The sequence below is a fragment of the Talaromyces amestolkiae genome, assembly GCF_001896365.1.
Source record: "Talaromyces amestolkiae strain CIB chromosome Unknown scaffold9.1, whole genome shotgun sequence".
NCBI classification, from domain to species: domain Eukaryota; kingdom Fungi; phylum Ascomycota; class Eurotiomycetes; order Eurotiales; family Trichocomaceae; genus Talaromyces; species Talaromyces amestolkiae.
In genome coordinates this window covers 1115467-1138101 of record NW_024468045.1, presented here as the reverse complement: position 1 = coordinate 1138101, position 22635 = coordinate 1115467, and the positions used below count along the sequence as shown (strand labels likewise).

Sequence of the window (22635 nt, the reverse complement as noted above, 5' to 3'; positions counted from 1 at the left end):
CGTGAAACGAGTGTCTAAAATACTAGCAAAGAAGCATATGCATCGCATGTTTATTGTATGATATACTATTATCTCGCATATGTGAGGCATGTAGCGAAAAAGGATGCAGGATTTGGACTGCGATTAGGTTCTACATCATTCAGCATGTGTTGGTGGCCTCCTAGTAAAGACGAAGAAGTACCTTTGCAAAATGAAATGAGAGGCTGCGGACTGTATGTCTCTGCTACGTCTGTGACATGAAGGCCAAACGCCGCTGACGACGCGTTCAGATATCGGTTTGTGTTTTAGATGGCATGTATGTGCCATACCTGTCATATCGCAAGCTACTGATCCCAGAGCTAGAATCTACCGTTTAAGTTAGTCACTATTCTATGAGAATTTAGGGGATAGATTCTAACCAGCGCCAGGAGGATACATGAGTCATCTGCTTTGATGGGATTCTTCTTGAGTTTCCTCGCATAGAATCGAAAACAGACAGATGTTTTCGCCAGGAGGGTAAAGACGACTGAAACCGCGAGGATAGTCCGCTGAGCGTTATTCACAACCCCAAACATCACCATTCCGGGTTCTAAGTCACCTCATTAATATAAATATTGGACGCAAAACCATATCAGTCCTCATGTCACGGCTCTTTCACTGCTGTTGATCTCATCAAGACCATTCTGGGACATATTTTGGTGGACTACGACGTTAGTCCTTCGGAGAGAGACCTTCAAATATATGGATCGAGTACAATGGCTTCCAGTCATCTACACAGAATGCATCCAAAACATAAATCTCGCTGATTTGTATATGCGACTATCATGCTATCATGCGATACTGTGAAGTGCAATCCAGTAACCTTTATACCTATTACTTATCAATCTGGTCGATTATTCTATCGACCTTCTCTACCCATCCTTGAAATATAGCGCGATTCGCGTCACTCTCAGCCAAAAACACATTTATCTTTTCTAGCCCATTCAATGTTTCGGCCATTCTATCGTCTTTGGTTGTCCCACACAGTATCTTCATACTGCATGACCGCGAGTGCAGTATATACGCATAGCATGCCACTTGCTTTGAAACCTGAAGTACTTGCCCCATTCTCATAAATAGCTCTGGGTTATCGAGTAGACTTGGATTTCCCCATAGCAAGCCCCATGGCGTATAGACGATGTCGTGTCTTCTGCAGTAATCGCGAACATCCCGATCGAACGGAATTACCGGATATGGTAGATCCTTCGGGAAGTTGGGTGTTGGACTATCAACTGTATCTTCCGTGAATCGGTTTTGCACCGTTCGGGGTTTGATTGTGGCTGAATTATAGACCTTTTGGAGTGAATCGAGATCGACGTTTGAAAGTCCGAGAGAGTGGACACGCGATGGCACTAATTTTTCCATGACCTGCCATGCCAGAATGGTATCCTCTATCTTTGGGTACAGTGAGTGTAGGATCAGACAGTCGATATGATCAGTTTTTAGATTAAGTAGCGATGCTGCAATTGACTGCTCTATTTGGTCAGGTATGCTTGCTGTAGTATCGTACGGATAATTCGCCGGGTCTCTGCCTTCTTTGTAAGGAGAAAACTTGGTTTGGATCTATTCCTATGCATCAATCGCTTGTCATATTTCAGTGAAGATAGATTGATGACTTACGTATAAATCCTCACGCGAGAAACCACCAGAAGTCATAGCAGCTGCGATCCCTTCGCCAACAAGAGCTTCTCTGTATGCATGGCTGCTACCAGCGGTGTCAATGCCTCGGAAACCTGCTTTCAACGCTGCCTCGACAAGATGGGCTGTTTTATCAAACTTGAAGGCGGTCCCATAAATGATTTCAGGGATTGGTCGGGGCTCAGCCATTGTTGCAGGGTTGCAAAATTTGGTACAAATGATAGTGTAAGATTGAATCGTCTATCTACAGGGGAATTTCCAACCTTATAAAGTTTTGCTGTTGGCTGTTGATATTATTTCTGCATGTAACGCGTTGCGTATTGACGACGACTTGGAGATAAGAACGGTCTATAAATTAGGCAACCGCATGACTATGCAAGCTTATCTAGTTCTGGGAACGTTGGAATGACTACTGTGGTTAGTTTCGTCTTTCGGGATTCGGTAGTAACCCTAAATAACCCTAACAAATATCGCATTCTGAGTTTACAATAAGCTTACTCGAAATCGTCCAGGCACAAGATGACATGACGTATCCTTTGCCGAGAGATATCCAAGTGACAAAGATTCTGAAGAGTCTGTTATGCCCATTAATGGGTGTCTGTTTTGAAGACTGGATTTTTGTGCGAATTACTTATTGCAGGCAGCATAATGATTTTTGTCAGAACCACTTCGAGGGCGACAAACTAAGTATCACTTCTTTTGAACCCCATATGCCCCGGCCAAGATACCTCGTACAGACCCAAGCTAGTCAAAATATAGAATATCTCCAAAAAAAGGATAATGATTGCCGCAAAATGTAGAACTTGAGTCTGATTGTAAAACATACAAGCACTTCATTCTCCATGATGGTAGCAGGATGTAACTAGCGAAGAGGTGATATCGTCTCTGCGAACAATCGCTAGAACAGACACATTCGCAGTTCATCAGGCAAAGGCGTGCTAGAATTTGCTACGCAGACTGGCAGCGATGCACCTTAAGGAAAAGGCTTACAATCACAGTATTAAATATTAACTAAATGGGCTGCCAAGAAAAGGGCTAGTTGCCATTTCAGGAAGAATATAAGCAACCAGTTCAAATATATACTTATCATAATCTTAAAAGAGCGACATAAAAAGTCACTGCCAGAGCAAAGGCTGAGTAGGAGCCCCAAGCCATCTTCTTAGATGCAGCGCCAGTGTATGTAGGAATGGCAGTAGATACCCTAGTCGTGGAGCCCGGAGAAGTGGAAGAGCTGCTATAGACAGCTCCAGCACTAGAATGGTGGACCGCCGAAGAGGAAGGCGCATTTGGAACTGTAGTCTCTTTTGCGCCAGCAGCTGTTGTGGGATGATGATCCGTAGACGCAGAAATTTCTTCGCCAGATGGTAGAGGTGCACTGGAGAGGTTATTATCAACGGCAGATGAAGCTGTGGCGGCCACGCTCGACTCTATTGCAGTAAATGGGCTAACTGCATAGGTTGTCGTATACACAGGTACCGTTTCGGTGGTGAGATAGGAAGTTTTTTCTGATGCTGGGCAGTCTTTAACTGCCGACGGACAGGCAGTAACCGTATGCACCTGGGTGGTGAAGACAGTGGAAGTTGTCAATTGAGGATTTGCAGGAATAGAAGTTTGAGTGGCCGCTGTTCCTGTTTCAGTAGCCGTTACAGGACAGATAGTGGTGAGAAGGGTTATAGTTTCTGTGGTTACAAAAGTGGTGCGCTGATTCGCAGGGCAATCCTGGACGGAGGGCGGACACGATGTGATCGTGCGCACCTGAGTAGTTGTGACCGTGGAGGTAGTAAGTCGAGTTGATGACCCGATTGAAAGCGTGGAAGACGAGCTGCTTTGAGAGGTAGAAGGAGATGACGGCAATGATAAAGTATTTGTTCCCGTAGAAATTGACGTAGAATCAGAAGTTCTATGTTCCGAGTGTCCTTGTCCAGAGCTAGATTCGGTCAGTGCTGTAGATGTGGTGACTGAAGTTGTTGAAGACAAGACAGCCGAAGAAGAGTGAGTGGAGCGGCCTGTGGAACAAGGACGGCGCGATCGGCGCGAGGAAGAGACACGGGCAGAGGATGAAACAACGCCTGAAGAAGAAATAGCAGCTGAGGAAGAAACAGCAGCTGAGGAAGAAATGACAGCTGAAGAAGAAACGACAGCTGAAGAAGAAGCGCGGGCCGAGGAAGAGACAGCAGCTGTGGATGAAACAACGCTTGAAGAAGAAACGACAGCTGAGGAAGAAACAGCAGCGGAGGAAGAAATGACAGCTGAGGAAGAAACTACAGCTGAGGAAGAAACAGCAGCTGAGGAAGAAACAGCAGCGGAGGAAGAAACAGCAGCCGAGGACGAAGATGAAACGACGACAGCCGACGACGACGACGACGAGGAGGAGGAGGAGGAGGAGGAGGAAGATGCAGCAGCAGTGCTGGCCGAGGAAGTGACAACAGCCGATGACGAGGCGATGGTTGATGAAGTCGAAGAGCTTGTAGAGAGCGTTATGGTCGAGGTGTAGACTGTTACTACTTCCACGACGGTCGTTTCCGTGGTGACTTGTGTCGTAGAGGTCGTCGCGGTCGTTACGCATGGGTTTGTAGTATATTTCAGCAATGCCTGGTAGGCAACTGCTGATGTAACAGTCGCTGTAATGTCGTTGAGAAATGTGCAAACACGCGCCGCTGTGTTATAGTTGACGCCCGAGCATATTGTCGAGTAGACACTACAATACTGATAACACAACGCAAATTGGGCTGCAGGAAGGACGAGAACTGTCTGTCGTCCCTGCAGAGAGACTCCCGCACACTCCTCCTGCCAATAATATCCAGCGGTTGAAAAGACACCATTAGTACATTGTCCAAAAGGAAAAGAAGACCCAGGGGTACAAGTAGTTTGGGTTGTGGTCAGGGGGAGAATGCTGGTAATCGTGCTGGTAATTGTCTCGGAATAGGTAGAGGTGGCAGTAGTCAGAGAGGTAGCAGTCGGTGTAATGGTTGAAATTGTTAGTGCCTGGATACCCGATGACAGGGCCACCAGGAGACCGAGAAGGAAACTGGATCGGTGCATGGCTGGTTGAAGCAAACGAAGGAATGGCTGTCTGTAACACAGACTAGTTTCTGAATGGAGGGCCAGGGAGAGTCCATTTTATATGTAGGGAGGCGGATTCTGGCTTCGTCTTAGTTTCGACTTGGCGACTAGGTTTTCCTTGATGCTGGATCGCTAGGAATTGCCACATGGATTCGCGCTTTTGCTAGCAAATTGGATTGCGAAGGCACTTCTCCGTATGTAGTTTAAGGTTGGTCTAGTGATTTTCACAGCGTCAAAATAGCCGACACGGAGCGCCACTCAGGCACCGTCACCCGAGCCAACTAAATAGCCTTCTCTGAGCCTAGGCCTTACTTAATTAGTGGTTAGTGGTTCCTCTACTACTAAATATTCTGTACTAGTGTGCCTACTCAGTGGGCTGGAACATGAGCGTCCCCACAAAGGCAGCGTCAGCTGGAAAAAAAAAACCCCCAACCTGGCAAGGAAAATATGGTTCGTATAGGCACCTATGTACTGGACCGAATTACCGGGGCAGCAAGTCAACCGCAGTAGTTCGCAGCTTAGACCTCCAAATAGACTGCTTTCAGTAAATGCAATACCAGAGAATTGGATATCTTGATTCTCACATATTGGAATTTTTAATCATACTCAATTTTGACACATCAATGCATCATTAAAGAACGAAGTCGGAATCTCGCTGAATGCTAGATGCAAAAATCCTTGAACGCTTACAGTCCTTTGCTCGAGGTCTTTGGGAAAATCCAGCACCATTCGAGAAGTCAGAATACTTCAAAATCCGAGGAATCTGAGAACAACGAGCTGGCCCATGAAACTGAATCAATCCTAGCACCGAAAAAGCCCAAGAGCAATAACTGGTGGATGAAGATCTTTTGCGCTACAATCCTTTTGTTGTATATCATTGGTTTAGGGATGATTTTTGCCCTGGTGAAGCAGGACAGCCATCTATATTCATATGAGAACTACTCTGTTTTCCCCGAACGCAAGGCCTTTTTTCTCTACTTTCCTGTTCCTTTACCCATTGTTTTACTCCGAGCTCACATTGTCAAAAGTGGAATATAGAACAAGAAATTTCATCCCGAAGATATATTTCCGAGCTCAAATTAGAAACCGTATGGGATTTTGGTCTGCCAAAAGCGAAAGGATTTACCATGGTTGAGAAGCTACGGCAGTTTGATCTGCCCCCTGGCTCGCCTTTTCAAGGAGGCCATCACCGCTATGGAGTTGGGGACATCAGTATCACTGTGTGGTATGCAATTTATTTCAATGAATTTATCTCTCGCCTCCTTTCTTCAGCATACACCTCGAGAGTGTGGAGTGATAGACAGGATTATGATTAATGGTCTTCTCTACAGAGAATGATGCGCGACGAATTCTTCGCTCAACTTCACAACCGAAGCACTTTGGTGGGGATGGAGGTCGATCTCAACAAGGAGGAATATACGACTGAGGAAATACGACTCATTCATCTGACACATTGCTACGATTACCTGCGGCAAGTCATTTTCTGTCTTATGGATATGACAATCGAGTATCCTACCGGAAACGGCGTCGCCAAAGGAACGATTAGTAAATATGAAGTTCCTCATCAATATGTGAAAAGTGTAAGTACTTTATTTCAGCCCACTGTAAAAAAATAAAGAAGAAGCAGAAAGATGCTAAAATATGTCTTAGGAACCTCTAGATGCATACATGGAAATGCATGCTCCTGACGGTTATGTAACAAAGACCCCATAATTTCAACATTGCAATGCAAAATCCATCAAACATTATATTGCAATAAGACCGATGGAGGCGATAAATCAGTGACTCGGTCTAGTAAGCTTTGTTAAGGAAATTGAGAGAAAACTAATGGCGTAGAGACTAGCCGCAGTGAGAAAAGGCAATCCCAACCAAGAATTACCGAGCAGCATACCCCATTTGAATGTATACGCCAGTAATGGCCCAGCGAAGACCATTCCTCCTGATGTCACAGTAGCAATGGCGGTATAGACAGTTCCCAATAGATTCTTGTCTACTAGGGAGGTAACGAGACTCCGTGCAGTGATTTGAAACGAAAATCCGAGTGCACAAATGACTAAACCCACCGTGAATATCAGAGGTGACCAGCCGAAGAACATAAGCGTTGACCCGATAAACAGAAGTGCAGTGCTGGCCTGAGTTAGGTGTTTATCCCTTACTGCTGGATTCAGTTTCAATCTCAATCCAAGGAACTCGGAAATTGCAGGCAATAGAACAAGAAGCAGAAACAGATTAACACTGCCGCGCAGAGATAAAAGATAAGATGTCTGTTACGGAATCAGCAAGGATTTCTTAGAGGAGTAGATTAGTCTGGTTACTATTGACTTACCTGGCCAATAGTCCAGTGAAACTTCTTGGGTCCATATTGTAAAATCAGTGGAATAGCTTGCTTCCCAAGATAGGAACTGAAGAAGCAGACCAGAATAAGAGTGACGTTGCTGTTCTGTCGAACCAGTCGTAGCGACTCTTGAAACTTTCTGAATTCCGAGAGAACTTTCCCAAGGACATACTTATAACCTGGTTCATCCCCGTTACCTGACGAAGATCTAGATTGGTCATCAGCTATATCCATTTGAAGTGTCTCTGGTACCCAGAAGGCAATGAAATAGCCGACAAAGTATATGCCAAAGCTGATGAGGTATGGCAGCCATGAGCTGAACGACATGAGCATAGCACTCGCAGGAGTTGCCACGATTTCCGATATCAAAACCGCCGCAGAAAGTTGCGAAAAAGCTGTGGTCCTAGATACTTATGCATCAGAACTCACTCATATCTGATATATGAAACGGGCCTACCTTCTTTCCACCGAACAGCTGTCTGCAATCATGACCCACATCATTGATGTCGCAGTCTGAGGACCACCACCGATCAATTGTGACAGGGCTGAGAACCAAACTGCTCTCAGAGGAATTCTTGGAGCGAACCAGCCTTGACCAGTAAGTATGAGTATCTTTCCGAAGCGGTAGTTTTGCAATAGACTCACAAACAATTCTGGTCCAACACTCTCCAAGAATGCAACCAGTCATTCCTAATAGCAATATAGGTTTACGACCAATTCTATCCGCCAGAGCGCCATGGGGCAGTGCTAAAAGAAGCCCTTTTGGAAATCGGTGAGTTATCCGGGTTAATATGCGCAAGCTTTCTACCGGAGCCTTACCTGGAATGGTTTGAAATGTATCAGCCCAGCCATTGATCAAAGCCAACTCGCTTTGTACCGGCTCAACTTTACATAGCTCTCGGTCGAGTTGATCGTGAGCAGACAAAGCGCCTATTGTTGTATAATATTGTCGGCAAATAATTTCCTCAAAAAGCTGCAATTGAGGAGCAACCGCTGCGTAGCCAGCGAGATCCGAAATCAGAGTCACAGTTGCAATCAGTACGATTACTTGCAAAGCGTGTTTCGATGAAGACGACTCGGGCTGCCTAAAAGATTCGGAATCGCGTGCGGAGTCGAAACTGTTTTCGGGCTGCAAGAGGGGTTCTGTCTCTCCAGTCTCAGCCATTTTCAAGGTTGTTGGTAACCGACATATATCACAGATGTTGCAACATCGAAAGAATAAAGTGCAGCGGACAAAGAGAGCTGTTCATAAGGACATGGATTGCTTATCTGAGACCAAATCCCTAACAAGAGTAGACAGGGATGTTGGTTGGCTGGCCTGCTGGAGCGATAAGCCAGGGCTTGCCTACTAGTTAGGTACCAGTACAGTAATGTCGCTTTCTTTATCTCCGAGGTTACCATCAACACCAGACCCAAAGCGAGCAAAACCGTGCTTTGATGCCTCCTATGATAAAACTTTGCTTTTCATTATGCTGCCGGAGCAATGGAGAGAAGATCAAATTACTGCGAGGCAGCTGATGATGTCTTCGGCCCCCGGATATATGGCTGTCGGGACAGTTTCGATTTCACTCTTCTTTTCGAGCAGTCAATTCTGTCTATGCTGCCATCGCTTATCCTGCTTGTTGTAGCAGTGCCACAATTTCTTCGCCTCTTGAAGGAGGTGAACAAAATACATAGCAGGCCAACAGACTGGCTGATCCTCGCTAAGCTTGTACAGTCTGTTTTTCTTGACAGATACCAGTCGTACTGATCTTCTCTATTTCTGTAGACTGCGATTTGCTGTTACGGTGCGACACAAATCGCATTAATCATCATCTATGTTTCTTCCTCAAGTGATCCCACTCGTCTATCTATTGCAGCATCATGTTGCTCCCTATGTGCTACATTGGCCATAGCAGTCCTCTCCTACCTGGGTCATCGTCGATCGGAACGCCCTTCGTTCACCCTCACCATTTATCTCCTTTTCATGACTCTTTTCGATGTCTGTCAGGCACGTACACTCTGGCTACGAAAGATCCATCCTCTGCTTCCAGGAATTTTCACAGCAGGTCTGGCGTTGAAAGCGGCGATTCTTTTCCTCGAGACTATAGAAAAAAGAGCTCTACTGCGAACCCCGTATCGATATTATTCACCCGAAGCCCTAGGAGGAATTATCAACTGCAGCGTCTTTTGGTGGTTAAACTCCCTTTTATTCAACGGATCATCCAAGATACTTCGTCAGGAGGATCTCTTTCCCATACATACGTACATGGAATAACTCTTTAGACAATAAGTGTAGTCAAGATCAGTTGGAGATGTTCTTTCAATTTTCATATTGAAAGACCCATTAGTTCTCTATATCTCTATATCTCTTCATCGGTTATTAGTGAGTGTCTTCATCAGATGACAAACGAGCCAGACACCAGCAATTTTGGTACAATAACATCCTGAACATACAAATTACCTTGACTACTTATGATTACCTTCATTCTTTTCTTTGGGAGCCCCAGCTACCATACTACTCTGTTCGGGATTGTGTTACCGCTCGATAGCGGGTTTTAGATACAATATAGGGAATTCGTGTGGAAGATGGCACACCGCGGGATTTCAGTAGACATTCTGTAAACTAGCTCCCAACATTCAGGTTTTTCAAAGCTAGGGAGACACCTGGAACAAGGGTCGATGGAGCCAGTCCATTGAGCCAGCGAAAAAGGTAGATTTGAAAGTATAATGATGAAATTTCTCTCTTTGTGACCACACGCCATCATTTTTGAAGAGTCGGTGCACAAGTAAAAGACAGGATAGAATCCAGGACATATTATCTAGTGGAATTCATTGTTTTGTAATTTACAGAATGGGCTTCAAGCCGGGGAATTGGCTTCGCGAAAATTTGGCTCGCAATTCCTTAGGACACTATACATCTATTTCGTCGAGTTCTGATTCAGATCTTCTCCCCGACTGCCACATTTGTTCCAGCCAAAATAAGTCATCTAAAAGAAGTCGAAGAAGAATTTCCAGCTTCATCGTTGCTGGCCTCATCAGCTTTACTGCCATTTCTTCTGCCTCATTTTATCTCGGGAAACTTAGTATGGCATCATCCACAGTTCAGTCTTCTCGATTGAAGACTGATCGAGCATTTCCAGAAAGTTAGTTCTATAATCTGTTTCTTTTTAAATACGACTGTAATACTAAATATCTAGACAGTACCAATGAGACCAGTCGTTTGGAAAGAAGATAAGGGATTTCTTAGAATGGATCCAGTGAATGCCAGATTCTGGTCTCATGAAGACCAGAGACCAAACTGGACAATATGGGATGAGATTCATCGAGGTAATCTGCCTCTACTTGCTACCACAATATGCCTTGCTTATCTATGACTGATCATGATGAATAGGGTCTTGGATACAGTTATCCCCATCTCCTGAAGATGATATTGTTGGCGGGCTACCGCTAGATCAATTTGCCGAAAATGGCCACTGGTCAAATCAGAAGCAAGGATTCGTGCCTTCTGTCCTTCACCAGCTTCACTGTGTGGTACGTGGTCACGGCGGGGAAACAAGCGAGCTTCGCCACCAGAATATCATAAAGCCGTCCGACGCCCTCCCCGGCTTCTACCCGTTCAGATCACCATTGCACGCACCAGGATGAACCAAGCCCCGACGGACCAGCCATAGAGGCCGTATCGGTCAAAACGGCATCGGCCCTGCGATACCTGTCGACGGCGGAAGCAGTCCTGTCGGTTAGACAGTAATTGCCCTTGCTCCACCTATCGCAGTTTGGGAACGAAGTGCACCTTTGTGCAACCACCGCCGAAGAAGCGGCGCGGAGTGCAGCTGTCTGAGACGTTAGTCACAGCTGACCCCTTACAGACCGACCCCGGCACGCCGCAGCCAACAGACCTGGACTGGACCCTGGATGGGTTTCCAGTCACTGCCTTCCAGATCTTTGGTCAAGACTTTGAGGATTTCAGCCAGCTTCCATCCAGCTCGCTGTTTCCCTCCCACTACGACCTGCCGTTCCCCACAAACGAGCTTTGCACACCAGATGATAGCTTGAAGCTCCCGCAGAATGAACGAGAGATCAGCCCGGAGACGACTGCAGTCAGCCAGTCTACCTCAGACTCTGCGGCTGCTCTCTATCGAGACCAACTCGCAGGTGCCGATGCTGCTCAAAGACAGCGGCAAGGGAATGACGCCGGTCTCTCATCTTCGGGGCAATCCCTAGACGACGCCAAAGGGTTCATCTCGCAATATCTTGGATTTTCAGGCGGTATTGATCCCTTTATGCTGCACCATATGCGATTTCAGATCTCGAAACCCAGAAGATCTTCAAGTCTAATTACCGTCGAGTCTACAAAGGTAGTCCCTCTGCCGTTCCGAGTGGTGATCTTACCCTCCCGGTTCATTTCATCCAGTATCCTTGTGAAATCAACCGTTCCGCAAATCATGTCTTGGAGAGTCTCAGAATTCAGGAGGAAACCGACCGAGCAAAGCTAGAAGAGTTGGTGCTTCCCGAATTTGGGCCTCGTCTTGTTGGGCTGTAAGTCTTCCTGTGCCCGGTAGTAGCATATCACATCTAGTAGTGGTCACAGCGCATCGACTAACTCCATCAACAGGTTTTTTCGATACATCTTCCCAAGTTTTCCTGTGCTCTCACGAACCTGCATGGGCCTACGCTCAGAGACCCTGATTCCAAATTTGAGTGCCCAACGAACGGTACCTTCATCTCTGCTGGCCGCGGTGTATGCTCTTGCAGTACCTTTCTGCCGCTATGACCCCGTGCTCTGTGTCTCGCATATGCTAAATATGCCCCCAACAGCCGACTTGTGGGCGGCTGCACAGGAAGGAGCCCTCCGAGAAACAGAGAATCCACGCTTGTCCACCCTACAGACTGCCCAACTTTGTCTTCAAAGACCATTAGATAGGGGCGATACGGCCATGAAATTTTCATCTCGTCAGGCCCTCCTTAGTTTGATTGTCTCCCTTTCCGGCAAATTCGGCTTACACCTCGATTGCATATCCTGGTCTATTTCAGCATGGGAAAAAAGACTGCGCCGCCGGTTGTGGTGGATCATCTTTTCGGAAGCGACCTGGAGCAGCTTACTCGCCGGCCATCCACATCCCATTTCCGATGATGACTGGATTATGACTCCTTTAACTAGTAATGACTTTGTTATCGACAATATCTTTTGCCCGAGCGAAGAAACGAATCGAAGACCACGGGCCGATCAGGAGCCTTGCTTACATTGTCACAGCGGATACGATTTCAAACTCCTCGCTACCTTATCTGTTATTGCAAATGATGTTTTGAAGACCTTCTTTACGCTGCGTGCAACCCAGCAGATGGGGTCCGATATGAATGCATCACTGGAAGCAGCGCAACGACTTATCCGTCAATTAGAGCTGTGGCACGCAGATCTCCCTTCTCATCTTCGCGCGGATTCAACTCGGCAGGCATCTACACTGCAGAGTTCTTTCCATTCCGCTTCTGGAGCCCGTCTTCGGCTCTCATATCTAACTCTCGGGATTTTAGTCTATCGGGCTGTCTTTCGATCACTTGTTACATCTACCTCCTCCCCATCCTCGGCTCCAGCCTCGGTCTCGGCCTCATTTCCACAACAATCTCGCTCTGATTCCGCATTTATCTTGCAGTTTAAGGTTGCAGCAACAGATTGGCTGGAAAATGTTATAATGTACACTGAAACCCTCACAGCTCGTGATCAGAGTAGCTTTTGGTTCTCCTGTTCGTCTGGTATCCACCAACACCCATTACCTTTCACTACTAATTTATACAGGGTCTCAAATGTGCTTTGTTACTATATCTAACTTTTTCCTTTTCCGCCTACTACAATCAAAAACAATAACCGAAGCGAGAGAAGTCATGTCCCTCACACGTCGCTGGGCTGGAATTCTCCGCGACCAAACTGCGTCATTCGAGCAGATACATTTCGGGCTACTACAGCTAGATACCGTCTTCTCATCTGGTTTTGAGAATGTTTTCCACTGTGAGAACTTTCTAATCGAAGTATTACGGGAGAACATTAAAAATTCTGGGCCACAGCCAGGATGATTTGGGTGAGAATGAAACAAAAACAGATGATATCTCCTAAAGCAAGAGAGGTCAGTCGCTTGTCGTCGAGAGGCACCAGTTCAGCACCCCCACCAGCAACAACGGTTGCCGAGAAGGGATGGTTGAAAATTGATGGGCAGTTCCCAAAATAGAAATAGTTGCACGATTCAATAATATAAGAAACCGTGCTTCCCAAAGAACTAAACTATGGTGGTTGGGCAACCGTTCAGTAAGTCATAAGCAGTTGTGCCCGCGCCGCCGCGATGAACATGTCACTGCTGCGCCTTGATTGAATCTCGAGTCAGAATTCTGTTTTCCAGCAACGGCGCGGTTTCTTGATCATGGGCCGGAAGTGGTGGCCTGCCTACTTGAAGCTTGCGGTCTATATCTTCAAGTCGAGAGCTGATCTGGCACAGCACCTCGAGTATCTTCAAAAACGTCATATGGAATTCCCATTGTCTCGGAATAAATATTCTCATGAGTAGTTAAGAAGGATTTGAAGAAGTTGGCAATTTTTGCAAGTTATACCACAGGTTGAGTCGGTGGGCTTAGGATCTGAAGGGATACGAGCTGGATGGGTCGCTACCTGACCATATCCTTCACTCTGATTGAGCTTACGGCTTAGGTACAACACAAATGTGGAATTGATATTATACATAAATTGGTAAGAATTCGCAGATGAGAGACCATCGTTTAAGTTCAAATATGGCTAGTGCGTAAATCTCCGCAACTGATGTAAGTATAATTTTGAAACTTTTAATTAGCGCGAGGATTTTGTCTAGAGCAAGTATAAACAAGCAAGTGTTCATCATTCACTATCAAGTATCTCAATGGTCGAACAGCACCATTCTTTCTTTCCCTTCTGGAAATTTGTACCTCCTTCAAAGACTCGTCAAACTCTCCTTCTATAAAACAGTAGTTAACTTGTAATATGTATCTTAAGACTAATGGAAAATATCTTAATCGCAACTTACATGTATGATTTGCCGGGAAACAGAAATATAGAGGAGAGATTGGACAAATATGTGCGTTCCGCGCGGGCCGTCCGTTCCGATAACATTCTCAAGTAGTGTTCGCTACCTACAATTACCTAGGTTGAGAAGCATATGTGCTACATATATTTGTATGTATATATTCCATATCAGTCCTACCTTCAGGTCAGAACTGCTATTTGTGTGCCAAGCTCTTTCTCAAACACTTCAAAGATTGTTCTCTACAGAGCCCGCGGAAAAAACAGTGTATACCCAGGTAGGTATCACCGAAACAGCAATGGCAACACTCATGACAGGCCCGGCTTCGGAAGCCAAAGCATCTGAAACGGACATCGAACGGAATTATACCAGACCAGAGCTTTCTACCGGCAAAGTGAGCGACGCGCCGCAATCACAAAATGCAGATCCAACGAGAGAAAAAATGCCTAAAGGCTTACTGTCTCAATTGGTACTAACATCTTTACCAGACAATGCAAGGAATGTAACCCGTCGTATGAAGTATGTACTCACTTCAATTGTTTCCTTGGCAGGCATGGCAGCACCTCTGGGAAGCACAATTCTCATGCGTAAGTCAAGTATACCTAAGTGGTACTAGCATGAGCCTCATCAATTGACACTCGCCTCAGCTGTTATAAAAGATATTGCAACTGCCTTCGGCACAACAGCGACTGTTGTCAATCTATCTGTCGGTTTCTACTCACTAGCTGTGGCATTCACGCCGCTTTGGTGGTCATACTTTTCGGAAAGATACGGTCGACGAGCTATCTACCTGATATCATTTTTCCTTCTTGTTGTTTTCAATGTTCTGTCAGCTGTCAGTGTCAACATTGGCATGTTCATCGCCATGCGCATCTTGGCAGGTGGTGCGTGTGCCTCTGTCCAAGCCGTTGGTGCTGGGACTATTTCTGATCTGTGGGATGTCAAGGAGCGAGGGAGTGCTATGGGAATATTCTTTCTCGGACCAATGCTCGGGCCCTTGCTGTCACCTATAATCGGAGGTGCCGTTGCTATTGAATGGGGCTGGCGAAGCACACAGTGGGTCATGGTCATCTATGGAGCTTTGGTCTTCATCTTGGTCCTCTTCTTGCTCCCAGAAACTTCTACCCTACAACACAGGCCAAGGAATACCGACGTCCGAAGGCCATCAATTTCTACTGCGTTTAACGCTATAGTCGCACCTGTTAGGGTGGTTCGTCTCTTGCGGTTTATGCCCATATTGATAACGGTATTTTATAATGCCATCACCTTTGCAAGCTACTACCTCGTCAACATAACCATACAAACAGTGTTCTCAAGCGCGCCATATTCTTACTCTGCCTTGATAGTGGGACTGACATACATTCCCAGCGCCCTGGGGGCCATTATTGGATCTTTCTGTGGAGGAAGATGGACGGATTACATCATGCGTCGAGAAGCAAATAAGGCCAAGCGATACAACGAAAAGGGAGACCTTCAGTTCATCCCCCAAGACCGCATGCGGGAGAACGTCTGGATTGGAGCCTTACTGTATCCTGCAGCGATGGTATGGTTCGGATGGACGGCAGATAAGGGCATTTTCTGGTTGGTGCTCGTAGGTACTTCAGGTCTCTATCGGGTGTGCGGGCTGACGATAAACAGTGTCTGTCAACTTTCTTCTACGGCTTGGGAATGATGCTGGCTTCTAATGTGATGACTACCATGCTTACTGAATTCGTACCGAAACGATCGAGCACTGGAGTCGCTGTTAACAATCTTCTGCGGAATACCTTAGCATGCGTGGCTCTTGTTGTTGCGGATCCGCTGATCAAAGCCATTGGAACTGGGTGGCTGACGACAATAGCTGCGATAATCTGCTGGATCGGTTCTCTTGCGCTGGTTCCAATGATATACAAGGCTGACAAATGGAGTAAAGAAATGGCGGAGAAACTTTCCAAGGTGTCTATCTAGACCAGATATCTATGTTTTTACTTATTACAGGCTTCTGGCAGACGTTGTTGTATCAAAACAGAGGTAGAGCGGACAAACTGCTCGCGTGGAAATTTATAGCTAGCAAAGTAATGTCAAGAAGATTCGAATTCAGAGAGCGAATCAATTCTTGTCCAGGGTCCGCTTTACTCATGGCATATTGATTTTTCTGAAAAACTCCACGCAGTTTCTTTGTAATATAGTCACTGCAGACATGAAATTGAAGTTCTTGGAAAAGTCTATGTTGGCATTGATCCGGCAACTTCAGAACACATTATGCCGGTATATGCCGGTATATGCCGAGTGCAACCAATCGTCTTCCAACCCAGCCTTGTCCATAACGAGCTAAGTAAACAATTGCAGATACCATCCCCAAGCGAGTGACGCTTGGTTCACCAGAACGCGCCGCGAACCGAGACAGGGCCCATCTAAAATTCATAACCTTCGAGCCCACCGTACGAGGCTCTTAATTTATCTCGCTGAACGATGACATGCGCGTGTTCTAAATGAGCTTATTTGATTTGTCGCGATGAATATTGCTCGGGGACATACAATCGAACAACCCAATGTGTATACGTATGTCCCAACTTGTTTGTTGTAATTGCTTCCAACGTTCTAACTCTGAATGAATTAGGGCATAACCCAATCTGGCTCGATGTCCGTGAACATTTTCTCCACGAATGGACGAACACATACAAACCCTAGGTCATGGGCATTGCCTTAACAGTTCCTTATTATAGGTAGACTTAAACTTCACGCTTAACGATCCTTTAGGTTGAACGAGATTCAGGTACCGTCGGCACAGTCCACTCAGGAGTAGGGACAGCTGCAGGAAACGTCGGAATGTGTTTAAATCAGATAACGGTCGGCTGTCCGACAGCCGACGTAAGCCCAAATTGGGCTCAGCATGAACATTAATGTGCGAATTAAGAATTAATGGTGGAGATTAGTTCATGTTAAGTCGATATTGATCTTGAATTTTAGTACAAATCATCGGTCGGCGTTGCCAGCACGTGGGAACAGCGACCCATATGGCATGGATTGTGGATATTTTCCTGGGTAATAACACCTCCAAAGATATAGTTTCAATTCCTCCAAACTGTGAGGCCGGATTGCCGGCAGGCTATATAATCTGTTCTATCCATCTCGCCGTAAAAATTGTAGTTTTATTGTCTGAATTGCTGTTTCGTTCAGCGGAAGTGTCAATTGAAATCCCCCGCAATGGCTTCCATCAAATCAATCGCCGCCTCGTCTCTGCTGTTCGCAGCTTTGTCAACTGCGTGCGTTGACACCATCCTTGCGCCTTCAGATGATATTGTATTTGCCTCGTCTTCGTCTGCAAAGGATCCTCTTGCATGGGCCGGCGCTAACTCTCCTTATCATGCTGGTATGCTCCCTCTAAGAATAGTTGATAGTAAATCAAGATTCTGACATTCGGATTAGGACCCGATGTGTACGGTATTTCGAATGATGTTCCGGAAAGCTGTTCCGTAAAGCAAGCTGCATACATAGTGAGACATGGAAGCCGGTGAGCCAAGTTCTCTCAATATCTATTGAATCTACCTGTGAGTTCGACTGACATGGCGACAGATTCCCAGACTCGGGTGCTTATAACGGATGGGTCGCTATCCAAGAAAGAATCCAAGCAGCAAAGACAGCTGGAAATCTCACTGCCAGGGACTCTCTTTCGTTTATTGGAGACTGGAAGACTGTTCTCACCAATCCCACTCTTCAGATCTCTCAGGAATCAATGACTGGTTACAAGGAGGGTCATGATTTGGGCTACCAACTCAGAGCTCGCTGTAAGCTGAAAAAGTGACTCATCTTTGTCGAGTTTTTTTTCTAACTCTTTGACAGACCCCGATTTCTACGAAGACGGCAACCAGTTCTATGTCTGGGCAAACCAATATGCCAGCCCCATCAACAAATCCCGTGTTGTTCAAACCGCCAAAGCATTCATGCAGGGATACTTGTCCGAATTCGCCGATGCTTACGGCACAATTGTCAGCGTCAACTCTACCGGATCCGTGAACGCTATCGGCAATTCATTGGGACCTTCAGATGCTTGCCCCGCCTTTGCCAATGGTGCTTCTGGGTCGAGTTTCAACAATGACACTGACTGTACGTTTCTTTTGCATGACTCTAACATTGATATAGTACTGACAACATGATAGACGAGGCGCTCTGGACACCAAAGGTCATGAAGCGCATCAATGAGCTCGTCGAAGGCATCACCTTCACCGAATCCGACATCCTCCAAATGCCCTATCTCTGCGGCTTCGAGAGCCAAATCACCGGCCGCCTCAGCCCCTGGTGCGACGTCTTCACAGACGAAGAACTCGAATACTATGAATACTCCCAAGACCTACACTACTACTACGGCATTGGTCCCGGCTCTACAACACCTACAAATCTACTCTTCCTCCCCTTCTTGAACAGCCTTATGCAACTCCTGCAGGCCGGTCCCGATCAACAAGGTAAAGGCGTGAATGGCACCACCTTTGACATCCCGAAACTCATCATGGCATTTTTGAACGATAACCAAATCGCCGAATTGACCGCTGGAATGGGTATCTTTGATTCTGGTGCCCAGGCCCCATTGCCAATTAACAGAATCGCAAAGGACAGAATCTATAACGTCGCTAACTTCATTACGATGCGCGGAACGGTTGCCTTTGAAGTGTTGAATTGTACTTCTACTTCGTCGCACCATGGAAAGACATCGACCTCTTATGCTGATTATATTCGTATCCTGCTTAATGATGCAGTCTACACTTTGCCCGAGTGCAAGGACGGTCCCGGAGGAAGTTGTTTACTCTCCGAGTATGCGTCGTTCATCAGCAAGCGCAATGCTGCTGCTGGTAACTTCAATGATTACTGCGACGTTACCGCGGCTGGCCATCCAGCGACTGTGGGTGGTGCAAGCTTTTTCAGTGATTTGACGCTGGATTTCTTGGAGTTTGTTGCTCCTCACTGAGCGTCAACGGGGTGACGCGAGGTTGTATTTCTAATGTTTAATAGAGTTTTTGATTCGATTGTATAGTATGACAGGGGATGTGTGCTATATTTACCTTTCGTTTACATTTCTTTTGTGCATATACTTGACACACAATTTATTTCATTCATTTCACTCCGTGTGAGGAATTTTAGATCTTGGCTCGATTAAATGTGCAGAGTGGAATATTTATTGACTATGATACCAACAAGAATATGAATTATACCCTCTCCCACCCAGTCTCACTACTATTCCCACTATCCGAAGCAGATTGCGGCGGAGTACTCTGTCCCAACATCCATCCAACAAGGCTAGTCGGAATCCAAGCACCTATGATTCCATACGAGCGAGATCCGCGTCCAACATAGACGACGGCCTTTCTTCTCTTCTTTCTTCCAAGGGCAGACTTGCGGGGTGGCGCTATACTGTCGAATATGGCATTATGCAGTGCCCTAGCAGGTGACCCGCGGATAGCATTTGGTCCAGCAGATGCAGCTGGTCGTTGTTCGACGCTTGCTAAATAAGAAGGGCCGTACAGAGATCGGTGATGTTGACTCCAGGCCAGGATCTCTGTACCGGCGACCTGGGGCATGCGGTAGTGAGGACCCAGGTCGATATTGCCCAGTTTCATCTCGATGACGTCGACATTGCATGGACTGCCGTTGCCGAATTGTAAAAGACGAAGTTCCTGTCGAAGGGAAGTAGCAAACCCGGATAGCGCTCTGGTCACGGCGACTTCGGGACCGGCGTAGGGTGCTGATAGTGATGATGAGATGGATGGATAGAGAAAGACGATGGAGCTGCTGTGATTTCGGTGTGTGAGGAGAGGAATGAACAGTTGCGTTATTAATATAGGTGACAAAAGTCGAGTGTTGATTGTATCGGCCCAGCTGGATGCTGTAATTGTTGGTATAGGACCGGTGGGGTAGTTTAATGAAGGTAGTATTATGAGCCCGCTCAGCTGGCATGTATGAGGCTGGATGCCGGGCGCCGGGGACTGTGGTTGCGATATGAGAGAGTATATTCCGTGTAGCGCAGGATGGATTTCGGAGGGTGTTGAGGGTGTCTGTGACTGTTAGTCTGTATCACTCCTAGGTACAAGTGTGCACTTACGATTGTCAGATCCAAATGCAATGCCCGAATGTCAGATCGGTTCTGCATCTGAATGGTGTGTTCTTCCTCCGCCGACTGCACAATAACATATACTATAAATCCACGACGCTCGAGATCCTCCGCTATCGCTCGTGTCATAGGCTCGTGCGGAGAACCAGCGATTACTGCAACATAGTTAGACTCCATCAACCTCTTCTCGTCAAAGGTACATACCAACTATTTCCTTCCTGGCGCCATTTCCCGCCCGTCGCGCTCTTCTCTTCTTATTATCAAGGGTCCGACTCCCTAAATATAAAACTGCGCCCGTTCCGAAGAAAGCGACCAAGGCAGCTGTCCATGCTCTATTCCGCATCACCCAGTCGTACACCTTATCCGTGACCGACTTGGGCGGCGGCCGTCGTAAAGCAGGCACATTGCGCGATCCAGCGGGTAATATATTAGGAAAATAGACGGTCAGGGTGTCTTTGATGACGCTCGCTGCGTGGTCGACATGGCGATCGATTGAGTCGGCGACCTCTGCCGAGTATCGTTTTACGTCATGCGGGATGAAGGAGAGCTATGAAACGGTGGTTAGGTGTGTCGCAGGAAAGATTCATGGGATGAAGCACTTACAAAGTCGAGAAAGAACTGGTCGTCGCTTGTCATTTCGAGTTCTTAAGGATTTGTCAGTGATGGCTGTGAAATTATTGATAGAGAAGCTTGTGAAATCATTCCTATCAGTCGCGATAAGACGGCAGAATATTACATCTAAAATTGGTATAGCGGTAATTATGTAATTTATTCGAAGCACTGCGCCCTACGTAAGTTATACGAACCAAAAACATTACATACATCATACCCCGCGAGCCCCAACGGTCACAAAATTTATCACCAAGTCTTCAACCGGAATCTGTTTGATATGCGTATTACATTCCCCAGCCAACTTCAAGCGTACAGGTATTTTATTTCTCCTTTACAAAGAATCACACGGAGCCACGATCTTCGTAGGCGGAGATATAGTATCGCCCGGATGGCATTTTGAACTGGACTCCGGCATGTTGCTTGAGATCAGGAAAAACGATCCAACAAAGGAAACCATTCCCTGTATACACAGCTACTTAAGTAGTGGTTCTTCCCAGAATCACTCAAGACTTTCCCACGGGGAATTTGAGCTCAAACTCCCCATCTAAACAATATATCCTCTCTTCCTCCTTCGTCATCGCATCGAATCTCACCGTAAAGTTGCCCTAATCCGTAATCTTAGCTCATACATATGTTGATACACTTTGACTTCAATAGATAAGGTATAATGGATGACCCCGGGAGTTTTAACATACTTCACCAACAAACCATGGCACATATGCATGCAGACTCATAATAGCAAAGCCCTTCAGGGGCGGACAGTCCTTCTCTCGGCCCGGATATGGCTGCTCAATGGTATCCATCGAACCGCAGAATGGGTTTGTGCCGGATCTGCCTGGGTTCTCGGTTGAGTACTCTCGTGCGTAACAGTTCTGGCCTGGATGGTCTGAAATATTCTTGAGGAAGAATCCTGTTCTCGTTAGTTTGTACGCTGTTGGTGCTGTACTTTTGCAGGGAGTGATACCATATATGTAGATATCAAGATTTTCTTCGCTTAGAAGAGAGAGATTAAAACGAGGTTAGTTTCGGTTTGCTGAAATCTTGAGTTGTGTAGGGCACAGAGCTCGTACACAAGTGGAGGCGTCGGATGGACCTCGACCCGGTCAATCTGAAATAGGTCTGTATCGCGGGACTCAGGACAGAACTTGAGATTCGACTCTCCAGGAATGACACCCGGAATGGATAGCAGAGTAACAGGACTCAAAGGATGCTGATTTGACACCGTAGACTGAAAGAGAGCAAGAAATAGAAAGTAATAAAGGGCGGAATAACGTATTGAATCCATAAGTCTCTGAGTATAGTCAATTTTGTGAGGATTATAGGCTGGAAGGTACGAGAAAAATGAAGTACTTCGTTTGCCTAGAATCTCAGTAATCGTCTTGACGAGACAACATAGTCTAGAATTGGCGTTTGCTTACCTCATTCAGCAGGGCTCATAAGTGTGATGCTTCTTTTAGCTTCTCTTGTTAAAGATAACTCGGCTGCCTTGAGTAATGCATGATAACCTGCTCTTCTGGACGATGCTTGGAGCGTCGGTTGTCAATTTTGAAACCCGGTCGTAGAGATCCTGCATGCAGCATCACAGTAACCTTGAGGCTTGAAGTGTTTGTCAGCGCTAATGCAGGGTTTAGTGATATTAGTGACAGCGCCACATTAGGTACGATAAGGTATCTTGGTCTTTATGATTTGTGATGTGTCATTCACTGGGTTACATGTTTTCGTAGTGATGATCCCGGTCCGATGAGTTGTTTACATTTCAGATGTGGCGTTTGTTCTGGAAAGCTAGTCGTCGTAGCTTGTTGACAGGGGTTTTCAAATGGTTTGTATTGGGACTATTTTGTCCGTTCACACCTTACTATCATGAAGGT

General features: G+C 46.2%; 5 protein-coding genes across 5 annotated transcripts; 3 read left to right on the top strand and 2 right to left on the bottom strand.

The window, feature by feature from the left end:
• Positions 1-852: 852 nt before the first annotated feature.
• Positions 853-1845, bottom strand: BHQ10_005383 (uncharacterized protein; the record flags this gene model as incomplete). The annotated part of the gene is made up of 2 exons (XM_040877853.1): positions 853-1581; positions 1639-1845. 2 exons carry the CDS (start codon positions 1843-1845, stop codon positions 853-855), a joined length of 936 nt encoding a protein of 311 aa, XP_040733887.1.
• A 1927-nt stretch (positions 1846-3772) lies between these two features.
• BHQ10_005382 (uncharacterized protein) lies at positions 3773-4150 on the top strand (the record flags this gene model as incomplete). Its single annotated transcript, XM_040877852.1, has 1 exon — positions 3773-4150. One exon carries the CDS (start codon positions 3773-3775, stop codon positions 4148-4150), a length of 378 nt encoding a protein of 125 aa, XP_040733886.1.
• Positions 4151-10502: 6352 nt separating this feature from the next.
• Positions 10503-16020, top strand: BHQ10_005381 (uncharacterized protein; the record flags this gene model as incomplete). Its single annotated transcript, XM_040877851.1, has 10 exons — positions 10503-10567; positions 10622-10772; positions 10822-11302; positions 11341-11572; positions 11649-12775; positions 14562-14660; positions 14721-15226; positions 15280-15319; positions 15381-15664; positions 15712-16020. The coding sequence occupies 10 exons, from the start codon at positions 10503-10505 to the stop codon at positions 16018-16020; spliced, it is 3294 nt and encodes a 1097-aa protein (XP_040733885.1).
• A 1239-nt stretch (positions 16021-17259) lies between these two features.
• On the top strand, positions 17260-19015 carry BHQ10_005380 (uncharacterized protein; the record flags this gene model as incomplete). The annotated part of the gene is made up of 5 exons (XM_040877850.1): positions 17260-17425; positions 17482-17566; positions 17629-17840; positions 17896-18159; positions 18213-19015. 5 exons carry the CDS (start codon positions 17260-17262, stop codon positions 19013-19015), a joined length of 1530 nt encoding a protein of 509 aa, XP_040733884.1.
• Positions 19016-19253: 238 nt separating this feature from the next.
• Positions 19254-20791, bottom strand: BHQ10_005379 (uncharacterized protein; the record flags this gene model as incomplete). The annotated part of the gene is made up of 4 exons (XM_040877848.1): positions 19254-20099; positions 20147-20310; positions 20360-20702; positions 20759-20791. 4 exons carry the CDS (start codon positions 20789-20791, stop codon positions 19254-19256), a joined length of 1386 nt encoding a protein of 461 aa, XP_040733883.1.
• Positions 20792-22635: the final 1844 nt, after the last annotated feature.